Here is a 13,666-nt window from a genome sequence, read left to right as displayed (position 1 = left end):
TATTGAGGCAGGCAAGGCCCTTCATTTTCCTACAAAGCAGAGCGCCTCCAGTGACTGCATATTGGCTTCCTAGGGATAATGGAATTGCACCCACAGGCTCTGGAACTATAAACCATGGGCAACAGATGTTTGCTAAGCATCAGTACATTTACAGGGGCTCTTGTTCTGAAGTGTGTTTTCTACATCACAGTTATTGAGCCCATTTTAAGGACAGTGGAGATTGTCGATGCACTAACTGAAAGAGGGTACAGAGCTTTCCGTGGTGCGTTTCTCTTCCTCTGCTGGTATCCTTGATCCTCTGAAGGAGGACCAAAGGGAAGACTAATGTGTTATTTTTGAATGTCAAGTCATCTAAAAGGTAGATTAATTTCAACACTACAACCCTATTGTATAGACTCGGAAACACTTGCTACCTTTTATTTTTATTTAAGAAGATACATGATGTTGGTCTCTGAGATAGTTGTGACTGATTGGACTAGCTAAGGCAGAGCCCCCCATACGCATCAGGGACCTCCCACAGCTGTGTGTGTGGACAGTGAAAACTCCTGCCCATTGTGAGAAGCCTTATTCTTCAGCGAAGGCCACAGAGTGGCTGCTTAAATGCAAAAGGCAGAGAATTATGTATTCTAAGAACAAACTAAATGAGGAACCACTATTTAATTTTCTTTCTCAACAGCAGCCCCAATGCATTGACAATAAGAGATTGAGGAAGTATTTTGCAGTTTAAAACTAAAGCTTTACTCTGCAAATAGAATGTAGAAATCATTAAGAAACTAGAGTCAAGATATTGAATAGAGATCAAAGAATCTGATATTTGAAAAACTGAATTCAAATACAATTGAATTGGGCCATAGCTCACCTACCATCCCCTTAACAAATGATTTGATACATTTAACAAAGATTAATGACATGGTTTCGGCTCCTGAGAAGAACTCTGCCAAATGAGACCAAGCAATGCAGGAGAATGTGTGCTGGCCTGGAGGCCTGTACGAGGGTGTGGGCGTGCAGAGGGGGTGGTGCAAGATGCTCAAGGGAGACAGGGGGAGCATCACGTGGAAGATGACACGAGAGCTGGGTCACTGAGGATGAGGAAAAGGCGGGGAGAGGTCAAGTCGAAGGTATGGTGCTGGGAAGAAATAAAGCTACATCTTTCAAGCATGTTTCCAAAACATGCGTGACTGGATTCATAAAGCTCCTGCTTTTTCTTGTCTCCTTCAGTGTTTACGTATCCAGAAAATGGCACTGACGATTTCAGAGACCAAGCAAAGAACATAAACCACCAGGTATTTATGGACGTCTTGGAAAACAGACCAGACAGGGTCCTTAGATCATTCTGTAGGTCACCACCCAAGTGGGTCATGAAATTGATTTAGGGGGGCCCAGACCAGCATTTTTAGAGAATAATGTAGCATAAGGCACATACATAGACAGTATTGAGCAAAACAAATACTACAGTGCATCCAGGGTACAAAGGATAAGCATTATACTGTATGCTTTTGTTTCTGTTATGTATGTCACATACAAGTTGATATATGCTCTACAGTGTGTTAATTATATAATTATGTAATATATTATGACTATTTTACAGTACATAAGTATATATTTATTACATTTTATGTTAACTTACATATGCAATTAGAATAGAATAATATTGCATAAAGTACTTGAGCTTTGGATAGCAGAGTGAATCACAGATAAAAAGAATGTAGTTGTGTACAACTTTTGTTTATGTTTTCTATATATGGCATATATTTATTATATTATGCATTTAAATATAGTATACAATTATATATTACATATATAGTATATACATATATAATGATATAACATACAATATCTGTTACATATTATATAATTTTAAATTATGTATGTTATAAAGCATAAACATTTATACAGGATTAACATTTATGTAGTTAATAATAATAGCTAATGTTTATACAATACCTGTAAGACTCTTGTATAGTGTACAAATCGGGGACACAATAGAATCGACCTCACAGGGCTGTTGTGTGGTTTGAGTATGCTAATCCATGTACCATAATGCCTGGCACACAGTAAGCTATCAAAAATGATAGCTTTTATCATCATTACTGCAAGGTTTCATAGCCAGTAGATGGTGATACCATAACATAAATTAAATCAGTCTAATGCCAAAATCTGTACTTTTTCCACAACATGAACGAACGAATTTCAGGATGAATATACCCAGATCCCTTTGATATGCTAGATACAAAGTTGTAGGCTAACTGATAAAAAGTCCATCTTAGGAAATGGAAATTGTTTACTACTATTCACATGTCTCCTGTCTATAGAGAGAATATTCTCTTGCCTGCGCCCACCTTTCATGAACAACTATATCAAAGGAAAAAACTGATTTGAAGAAAATTGCAGTATTTCTGACAAAGAGTTCTACATAAATGTTTTCAGATAGTTTGTGGTGAAATCAAACTCAGCCAGGAAATTAAAAATAAATCTATGTTTGGAACAAAGTATTTAATAACAGTTAGGTATTTTAACACTTAAGATCCATACACTGGAATTACATTTAACTTCTCCATTTCCTATTTTCTTTCTTCTCTCCATTTCTTCCTCCTTCCTTCTCTCACTTTTCTTTTATTTTCTCTTTCAGGGACCTCTTTCCAAAGACCAATTACACATGAACACCTATGTTGCCTTGTACAAATTTTTACCACAAGAGAATGAAGATCTGGAAATGAGGTAAAAATATTCTTAAAGGAAAAAAAAGAATGAAAGAAAAATTTTAAGTCAGTATCATTCCATGTGAAAAAATATAATTCAATCTGCGCTACCTCCAAGTGTCTTAGAGCAACAATTGTCAAATGTTAGTGTGCAGGGCTGGTTAACACGGATCGCTGGACTTTGTCCTGGGGGTTTGTGACTCAGCACGTCTGGGGTGGGGCTTGAGAATCTGCATTTCTGGCTGGTCTGCAAGTGGTGCTGATGCTGCTGGTCCAGGGACCACTCTTTAAGAAGCGCGGTTAGGGCTTCCCTGGTGGCGCAGTGGTTAAGAATCCGCCTGCCAAGGCAGGGGACACGGGTTTGAGCCCTGGTCCGGGAAGATCCCACATGCCGCGGAGCAACTAAGCCCATGCGCCACACCTACAGAGCCTGTGCTCTAGAGCCCATGCGCCACAACTACTGAGCCTGTGTGCCTAGAGCCCGTGCTCTGCAACAAGAGAAGCCCCCGCTCGCTGCAACTAGAGAAAGCCTGCGCGCAGCAACAAAGACCCAACACAGCCAAAAATAAATAAATTAAATAAATAAATAAATAAATAAATAAAGCGGTTAGCACATCATCACCAGAGCTGCTGCTGGGAGTTTTCATGAAGGCTGAGCATCAGATGCACTTGGCATCCTGTGGGGTCTAATAGGGAACCAAAAATGTACTTACTGCCCAAATTAACACTGATTGACCAATCAAATTAAAACTCTTTGTTCACCCTGCTGGAGACTGGCAGCTCCCCCTGGCTCCTACCCGGAGCTACTTCTGTTTCAGGAACCATCCCACTTCATGGTAACTGAAACGGGAGGACAGGTGAGCCTCGGGGCCCTCGTGAGGTCTGACCCCTTCTCTGGACCACAGTCTGTTCGCGTTTCAGGGGTACTGTGACTGGAGTCAGTCCTGTGTTCACACCCTCCTTGCTGTGTGACCTTAAGCAGTGTCTGAGCATCTCATTACTCTGGTTTCCTTACTTATAAATGAATAATAATGACCTTTTCCCCTTAAGGCACTTGTGAGGGTGAAATGAATAAGGTTCCTAAAACATACAGCACCGTCATGGTAAACACTCAGGAACTGGTAGTCAGTAAGGTGTTTGCCATGTCGTGTTCACTGGCTTGTCTCAAAGAAAAGAACTCACTCCTTCCCTCCATTTATGACCCAAAACACAAGTAATCTCAGGAGAAGGCTTTGGTGTTTTCCAGTCCTAGAGCGGGATACAAGGGGCTGCTTTTGTAGCCAAATGGGCCCTTAGAGATGGGTTCTTTCCTCTTCTGAAGAGCATGGAGAGAGAAATTAGCACAGAAGACCATTTAAATGTCAGAGTATTAGGGAAATAGCCTCCATTTTTATGGCGGACTCCACTTGTCCGAATGCCGTGTAGGTCAAGTTGTCAGTCACCGGTCATCCCTGAAGATGGCTCTGGAACGCCTTGTCTCCACCCTGGAGCTCTTTGAACGTTTCCGCATCTCAGGTCTGTGCCATTTCCCCGGCATGGTCCCCCTGGCTTTTGCCTGAATATGGTTCCTCCTCAGTGAAATCAGCCTTCTCTTCCACTTTCCCCAAAGCCCCTTAAAAGGAGAGAGCTACCAAAAACCTCCATTTAGACCCTGTTTCCCGGGTCCCATATGCCACCAGGGTCAATGTTGGCAGCTCAGCTGCCCCTCCTGGTGCAACACCCAGAGGGACTCCGTTGCAGATGTGGGTGTCCTGCAGGAGTCTGGGAACTCCCCCGCTCACATCCAAGGTCAGTTTTCATTATGCGTCTGTGGTCTGCTTCCAGTTGATTCTTGGACCTTTCCAGGGCAGAGTTCAGGCCTGGTTCCTAGCTCCTTAGATTCCTTCAGACAATTAGGTTATTGTACATCTGAATGTTCTCCATCCTTGAGGAGGAATCACCGTGCTGCACTCACTGGCTGGAGTTGTAAACATTACCTAAACAGCCTGGCTTAGGTGCAGCAGGATGAGATGGTATTTGTCAGGTGAAGCCCTATTCCATCAAAGATACAGCAAACTCTGCTAGTCAGAGCCTGCCTAGAATTCATCGCCGAGGTGGTGCCTTGCCCTCAACTGACAGTCCACATTAACTATCTGCTGACTTAAATTTACTTTGCAATAAATAGTGTACTGGGTCCTTCTTGAGATTATCATTTGGGTGTCTAGAATTTAAAATTTAACAACTCCCCTTTATGCAGATCCCACAGTTTTGTATTAGAAGATTGTTCTGAAGTTATCAGGTGGAAAAAATAACTCCAGAGAAATCCAGACAATTATTGGCGTACTGAGGAGTAAAGTCTAGCTGCCTGGCAGTGGTCGTAAGTTTTTATGCTTAAGTTAGTCGGTTACAGGCCTTTAAAAGTCAAGTTGTCTGGTCACGAATCAAATGTTTACAGTCTGCTTCGAGGCAAACCAGGACTGTTCATTCCCAGAAGTGAAATGTCTGCGTTACATAGACTGCAAGACTGGAGTGATAAATCATACTCATTTTTTTTGCAAAGAGATTGTAGGTTCCCATTTTAAAAGCCAAGCTCTTGATTTAGAATGTGTAAGGCAATGCTTCGGGGATTTAGTATCATTCCTTGAATGAACTGGGGCTTTGTGAATTATCTTTTTCTCCTTAAACCATGCGGTAGAAAAAATCCTTTTAACAAAATACCATTCTCATCTCTATTTTCTGACAATAGGGCATCTTACCTAACTTTCTGAACCTCTGTTTTCTCATCTTGAAAATAGTGATAATAAGCCCTGCCCTTGTAGGATGGCTGTGATTAAATAAGATAACATAGTAGGAGCTTAATAATATTGGTTCCAATCAGTTCTGTTCATACTCCAGAGGTAGATGCTTCCTTTTCAGACTTAAGAAGTGAGAGAGAAAGAATGACATACGACATGGATTCACCGAATGTTTAGGAATAAAGAGTGTGGGCATCACTTGACCTGGATTTAAGCCCTAGCCAAGCCACTCACTTAGCTGTGTGACCCCCAGGAAGCCTGAGAAAGTTCCACAAGCCATCTGAGCCTCTGCTTCTACACTTGTGAAAGGAGATAATCATTGTGCCTGCCTTAGATCTGCTCATGACACTCAAATCTTTGTTTAAAACTCTCTAATGTCCTCCCACTTCCTTGGGTCAAGACCAGAATATTTACAGGGACCTCCGGGACCCGCACAGTGTCATCCCTGGTGACTTCTCTGCTTTGTCTTGCACCATTGTTCCCCTCACCTCTCTGCTCCATCTTTTGTTCCCCAAAAGGACCACACTACCACCTGCCAAGGAATTTTTCTTCCTGCGGTCTGCTCCTCCTCTCCCCTCACCCTCCTACCCACGCACCACCACCACCATCTCACACACACACATACACACACCTTCCAGCTGACTATTATGCACCCACTAGATCTCAGCTCATATTTCTCTTCCTTGGTGCAGCCTTTCTTGATACGCACAACCTGGGTGAGATCCTCTGTTACATACTTTCATGACACCATATTTCTTTTCTTCAAAGTACTTATCTCACCTTGTATTTATATATTTCTTGAGTTACTTGGTTAACTTCTGTCTCCCTTGTAAAGCCCATGAGAATGAGTCTGCATTTGCGAACCCTTATGTCCCTGGAGTGTAGTACAGTTCTTGAGATATAGTAGATGCTTAATAAATATTTCATGAATGAATGAATGAGTATTGTGGAGATTAAATGAATGAACTAATGTCGTGCCTGGCATATACAATTAGTGGGCAAAGAAAGTCCATGATAACATAATGGAAACTATAAAAGAGGAAGCAAACCCAACTCAGAGGGTTTAACCAGGACCTGTTTCTTGGAGGAGATGGGCTTTGAGCCCAGGATGAATATGATTTGTCCAGAAGAAACTGTAGAAAAAGAGACCAAAAGTAGCCCATAGTCGTATTCACAAAGAACAAGAGTTTAAGACAATTTGGCAGAAGCCCTGCTAAACCAAACGCAGTTTGGGCATGGAGGAGTGAGCCTTAGAGAGGAGGAGCCCAGAGTGCTACCTCCTTATTCTTAGGGCAATGGTACTCCTCTTAGAATTTCTGTGGTCCCATCGCTGGTCTCCAAACGCTGTCTAAAGGCAGAGGCTTCACCCAGTCAGCTTTGCTACAGTTTCAGGGCAAACTTCCTTCATAAATTCATCTGCTATTACCTCCCCAAATCTCTGGAGCTTACAGATCATGATAATCTTCCCACCATCATGGGCAGAGAGCGGGAGAGAACAAGGGCATAGGGCAGAAAGGAGCAGTGTCTAAGAGTCACACCTGGGTCTGCCTTCCAGCTCTGACACATGCTAGCTACATCAGTTTGAGCAAACTGTTTAATCTCTTGCAGCCTCCGTTTTCTCCTTCCTACCTCGTTCCTATTTAACGAGATAATGTTTAAAAAAAAAAAAAGTGAGATTTCATGCCCAGTACAAAGTGAGGTGCACAATATATATGTATTTTTTTCTGGCTGCGTTCGGTCTTCGTTGCTGCACACGGGCTTTCTCTAGTTGCAGCGAGCGGGGGCTACTCTTCATTGCGGTGTGCAGGCTTCTCATTGTGGTGGCTTCTCTTGTTGCAGAGCACAGGCCCTAGGCGCGCGGGCTTCAGTAGTTGTGGCACGCGGGCTTTCAGTAGTTGTGGCTCACAGGCTTTAGAGCACAGGCTCAGTAGTTGTGGCGCACGGACTTAGTTGCTCCGTGGCATGGGGGATCCTCCTGGACCAGGGCTCGAACCCGTGTCCCCTGCATTGGCAGATGGCTTCTTAACCACTGCGCCACCAGGGAAGCCCACACAATATATTTTAGATACCGTCTCTTCATAATTTGCATCTTTTCACAATGTGTTTTATTTCCTGGTCTTCTGATCAATTACCCTAAAGATATATAGTAGAGAAAACACAGTTTAAGTCTCTGTCTCGCCTTCGAGCACATCCAAGGAGACTTCATCTAATTGGTCTGGTGATAAGGATGCTGTGACACCCTGCCCCTCATCTTCTGAGTAGGTTTTGTGGTTGCTGACATGACATGCTCTAGGTATGGAATTTCACCACTGATACACAAGTTGTGATGCCATCATGCAGGGCTCTCCAGACCGTTGCTGATGATTTAAGGTCTCATAACGTTAAAGAGGCACCCGGGTTCCTCTGTCTGAGTGTAATGAGCATGTGTAGTAGATAACTTTCTGTCATTAAGGGTCTTAGACAATTTCCACCAAGAACCCTTACTATCAAGTTTTTGAAGAGTCCTGAAAATTACACTTTATGGAATACCAGCTTAATTCATGAGCAAAGCTTTTTAAAATGCTAGTTGAAATACAAACTGGAGAACCCCATTATAATCAGGACTGGCTTCATTATCATCCTACGCTGCCTCATGAATTCACAAAGGTCATGTGTCAATCATTCTGGCCAAGTGCGTGAGTATGTGTGTGACACATCACATATGCACATACACTCCCACACACTCACAGTCAGATACACACAAACTCACACACAGTCACACACTCACACACATACATATGCACACTCAAATACACATGCATTTTTACACACACATATTAGCAAAAGCTTGATAACCCATGCTTAGCCTTTTGATGAAAGTAAATCCTGCCCTCCACATTTACACTGTAACCAGCCTCATTACCCTCACTGCTTCTGGGTTCAGAAGTCTGCAAAACATTCATGGAGATATCACTTATTATTCACACCAGTGCATCTTTTTAAAATCAATAAGAATAACTCTAGTGGCTTTGCCAAGTTGACATACCATTTAACTAATCAGCAGATGTAAAAAACTTTGAGTAAGCACAAACCCCTAAAACAACGGTAGCAACTCTGAAATAAAAGATCAAGAATAAATAAAAGACTCTAAGGTTCAAATACGTATTTTAGTGACCATACCTATTCCGAAGAATCCATTTTGGTTTTCCACATCTAAATCATTTTCATTTTTATTATTTCTCCCCAGATGGATTTATATGATAATGGCCATGTTTCATAAGGGGGAAGAAAAGAGAGGACAAAAATTCTTATGGGTCAAGAGAGGGAATGAGGAGACTGCTGTTCGAATATTATTAAAATTATTATAAATATTATTTATCATATTTATAATAATAAAATATTATTTAAAATTATTAAATTTTAAGGGAGATACAAATTAATTGCCACTCCATGTGTGTGTGTCAGAACACCTAAATTTGGGGGCCTTAAAAGAAAAACATATCTTCTTTTGTAACTCCAAGTTAGATTCCTGATTTATAGTCTTGAATTGCCAGATTCTTTCTTGGAAGCAGTGAGTCCTGGATTTTTCCATGGGTGAGTCTGAACAAAGCCAAGCAACCCGTTGTCTCATTAGCTAATATTCACAAGAACCTCTGGAGATGGGATGGCCTGAATTCATCTCTTCCTGATTTATTGAAAGCACCACTTGAAATCAGGTTAAAAGGGATTTTAACCCTTGTATGGCTGTTTCCAGGATTTGTTTCATCTACCCACCACTCATCACGTGGTGAATGAGCATGTACTCTCTGCAGGGTGAGCAGTTCGCAGGCCCTGTTCTCAAAGAGCTCCAGTGGCCATAAGGCTGAGAGCCCTAGACAAGAAAGTACCTCCAATGTGAGGTCTTGTGGGCGGGGATGTAGTCCAGGATGCTGCTACTGCACCTCAAGAAGGCATTGAACCATCACCTAGGAAGAATCAATGCTTCCAACCACATCATCCCACTGCAAAATAGGATTGTGACCTAAAACTTAAGAGGAAGAGAGGAAGGAAACTAATATTTAGGGAGCATCTACTATGTGTCAAGTTCTTTACAATACATCATTTCATTTAATCTTCAAAAAAAAAAAAAAGAAGGCATTGAAGCAGCCTTGGGAAGCCAGGGAAGGCTTTTCAAGGAGGTGGCATCACAGCCTAGCCAAGGCTTCCAGATAGAGGGGACACGGGTGCCTGTGCGGCTTGGATAGTGAGCAGTCATTCTATTCTCTCTTTCCAGGGAGGAAAGGATAACCGAAGAATAGGTTGAACTATAGAACAAGAGAATTAATTTAAGAGGTGCCAAATGTGAGCCAACTGCAAACCCCATCGCAAAAGAAGTGGTGGAAATTCATCGCAGAAGCATATTTAGATTCTTAACCTTCCTCCCAGTCTAGCGAATGGACTAGGTGTCCAAGTGTAGCAAATGGACACCTAGCTGTTTAGTTCACATTCCAATGAGACAGTTTATGGTCCTTTACCCTTTTGAGGGGAGGGAGGGAGAACCAAGTCCAAGAACTCACAAGTGGAAAGTGGAGGCTCGGAGCAGTTACCCAGGGAGGCTGATCCTCAGTGCACTTGTCTTTCTCCCACCCGAAACCTTCCATCCTACATTGACTGTGGTAGGTTTTCTCTCTGATAGGGTTGACAATTTATATTAATCAGCAGATTCAGATAATGCATTACTTTCTCCCATTTTGGCCACTCACATCACTCCTTATAAATCTATTTGGATTATTAAGTCTGGTTAAAAAGAACAGGAAGCTTGTGATCTATACAGTGGGTTCATGAAAAGTCACTCCTGGTCAAGGACAATTTTTAAAAATTAAGATAAAATCACAACTGTTATACAATTATAAAATGAGCACATGTCAGAAATTTAATTTGAATCATTAATGAATGAGAGAACCAGTACAAAGGAGAATTCACACAGCACCCATATATAGGCAATTAGGAGTGCTGATGTGAATTTACAAATAGATGCAAAACTGGTCGATATTCACAGGGTAGTAATTGACTACATTCTGCCAGACACAATTCACTTGCATTTCTATAGATAAGGATCATTTGCATTATTGCAGAGATGTGCAATAGCTCAAAGACATTGAAAGGGGGAGGTTACCCAGAAGGGCATACCACACAGAAGGTATGGTGTCATAGGACACCAGATGAGTCATCGGTTTTGCCCGTTTCAAAGTCTTCCAAATTGTCCCTGACAGCCCCTTGCATTCTTTTAACAAATCTGTGGGGTTATTCAAGCAAGTAGTATCTTACAGAGAAAATTATGGTTAGGATGGTTAAACCACGTGTTCCAATCCTTAAGAATCTCCTGGAGAATGTTATTAAAATAGAGACTCCTGGGCTGCACCCAGATCTAGAGAGTCATATCCCACTTGGAAATCTATATGGTTAAGTATTTCTCTGGATTCTGATTACCTGCCAGATTTGAGAGCAACTGTGACCTATCTGACTTCTCCAAAGATGCGTAGTGTGCCAGTGGCCAACCCAAAATGCAGGTTTCCTGACCCTCAGCCAATGCTCAGTACACTGGTCTGCATTGGGGCTTTTTATTTGGTAACGTGCTTCACTCTGTAAGGTTTTATAAACCCTCCATAAGATAAGAGGATATCTTATAAAAGATAAGACCTTTTGGTGTCTCGTTTCCATTCTCTAAGTACATTACTGCTTGGCAAATGCATCAACTTAATTAAAACTAAACGTAATTCTTATGTACCAATTTGATTTAAAAATAATTTTCACAGTCACCAGGACATCAAAATACAATTAAGGCTATTTGAGGAAAGTCTCTGATGCATATTATGCTCTGATGCTGCACTATGTCAAGAAACCCAGATCTTCCTGAATGTCACTAATGTGTTTAGGAGCCTCCCTCTCACTCAGATGCCTTTTTCAATTAGGTTCTGGAGAGCATGATCCATGACAGTTCAGGAACATTTACCAAATCCCATCCAAATGGCCCTTTAGCTGAATGCTTTTTCTCTGAGCTGGTCTCTGGAATTGAGAAGATACAGGCAGTCTTATGGATGCCAGGCTTAAGACAAAATCAAACTACAGAGTTCAGGAGTTCCTTGTTATCGATCCATGTGCTCAGACTATAAAAGGCTCTGGACCAGGATTATAGAAATTGGTATTTCAACAGTCATAGTATCTATGAAATGGGTCTAGCGAAAAATTAAGCAGTAGATCTAAAATTAATGGAGCAGTTTGGCTGGCTCCTTTTTTATTCCCCTTGTTTTTGTTTCTCCAGGAGATCTGTTTGGACCCAGTGACCATGGTTGATGTAAGCTTGATTTGGGGGTTCTTCTTGCCTAATGAATGGGAAAGTGTTAAGAAATTTTAAAAATCCCCAAATAGTTGCAGGGTAAAATGGGCAATTCCAAGGAGTTTTCACAAAGTTTGGGTGGTACAAGAGGCAGCCGGATCTAGTGGAGTCAATGGTGGAATCAAACCCTGCCTATAAGTGGTAAAGTCTCTCTTGACCTTCTTACTTGTGTGAAAATGCTACTGGTCACGCCCACTTCATTCAGTGAGCATTGCCGTCCCCTCCAGGCTGTGTGGGAGCCCCTCAACCCTTCCATCATCTCCCCTGCAATCAGCCACCTGCGTGGTAGAATCCTCACTCCATCCCGGGCCCTGCCACACCTTTGTGGTCACTACCTGGAGTCAAGGGGCAAAAGAGATGAGGGGTGGGGGCATGAAGAGAGGGAAACACTTTTCCGAAACTGAATCGCATCAAACTTCAGCGTCGGAAGCCACTTAAGAGGTCAAAGGCTATCACATTAAGGAACTGTCCCTGCCAGAACCTCATTTAAAAGTACTGATTACTAAATCTCATTTCCCAGTGAAAAATTGCATTTTTAGGAGGAAATTAGAATTTTTAAGCCTTTATTGTATATCAGCCACAGTGCTGAAGACTTCAGCATATGCATTCTCATTTAATTCACATAGCAATTTTGCCAAGTAAATATAGTTCACTGTATAGAGATGGATATACAGATATAGGTATAATGCATAGTTTGTAATTATGTAAATATAATTGAGGTAGCTGAGTCTCAAAGAGGCATGTATGTTTGCGATTTTTGTTTGGGGTCAATTCCACACATGTTTGTGCCCCTCGACTATATTTCTTCTCAGTTAGCAATGGCACTATAAGTTACCAGTTTACATGTCTTTCCCCTTTGAGATCACCAACATCTTGATGGCAATAACTATGTCTTAACAACCATAATAGCCACCATCTCTTGTGGGCTTATCTAAACGTGCTTCACAAGTATTAACTCATTTAATCCTCAAAAAAATTGAGGTAGGTACAATTATTATCTTCACCTGACAGATAAGAAAACTGATGCATAGAATAATCCTTTCATCTTTGTACCCTGAGTGCACACCCAACACCTAACGTGTCATAAGCATTCAAAAAATACTTGAATGCCATATAATTTCTTTCGGCTCAAGAGACAAAGATGGAGGGATAAAGAAAGACAAATTTCCTTTGTTGTCCAAAATATTCAGTACATCCAAAACATTATGAAAGCAAAGAAGGCCCAGAGCATCCTGCCTTGTCCATGGGCTTCCCATAGGAGGGCCGAGCTGAGGTCTCAGGTTGTCTCAGACAGTGGAGAAGGTATTTCTCGGAAGCAGTGACCTCATCGGAAGGGTGTCAGTTATCTCCACCCCTAGGAATCTGCGCTCTATGTGGGGACTGGAGAGAGGCTGGATGGGGGGCCTCAGGACAGCTCACAATCCACCCTCCAGGAGCTCCCACCCATGAAAGACTCAACCATCTTCATAACACCTTGCAGAAGAGTTATCTGTAGATAGCCAGGCTCGCTTGCATCATTCATACGCTGCATGTACCCTGTGCCCTCTGCGTCCCTGAAACCAGTTTACTTGGTTGAGGGCGAGATGGGTTCTGTGTCCAAGTGGAAAATCGAGAAATGAGGGAGGCAGAGGACTGCTGGAAGTGACCCCAGATAGCAACCATCAGGCTCACATGCACATACACGTAAACACACACACACACACACACACACACACACACACACACACACAAGCTCTGTCCTCCTCACCACGAAGCCACGATTCTGTAGTTAGCTTTGTTATTTTATTCCTACTCCTATTGATAGCCCACAGTTCCCTCATCATTTCAGGATGTTCCAT

At 42.1% G+C, this 13,666-nt stretch overlaps 1 protein-coding gene across 4 annotated transcripts in view; it reads left to right on the top strand.

The window, feature by feature from the left end:
- Nucleotides 1-13,666, top strand: part of STAC (SH3 and cysteine rich domain) — a 100,368-nt gene that overhangs the window by 72,462 nt on the left and 14,240 nt on the right. For all 4 annotated transcript variants that reach the window (XM_068558586.1, XM_068558588.1, XM_068558585.1 and 1 more), the window contains exons 7-8: nucleotides 1,219-1,283; nucleotides 2,630-2,718. In XM_068558586.1, the coding sequence (XP_068414687.1) occupies nucleotides 1,219-1,283; nucleotides 2,630-2,718 (154 nt within the window). The remainder of the gene's footprint in view (nucleotides 1-1,218; nucleotides 1,284-2,629; nucleotides 2,719-13,666) is intronic.

This window comes from Eschrichtius robustus, chromosome 12 (genome assembly GCF_028021215.1).
Source record: "Eschrichtius robustus isolate mEscRob2 chromosome 12, mEscRob2.pri, whole genome shotgun sequence".
Taxonomy (NCBI): Eukaryota; Metazoa; Chordata; class Mammalia; order Artiodactyla; family Eschrichtiidae; genus Eschrichtius; species Eschrichtius robustus.
The sequence above is the reverse complement of the archived record's forward strand: the minus strand, read 5'-3'. Positions and strand labels throughout refer to the sequence as shown.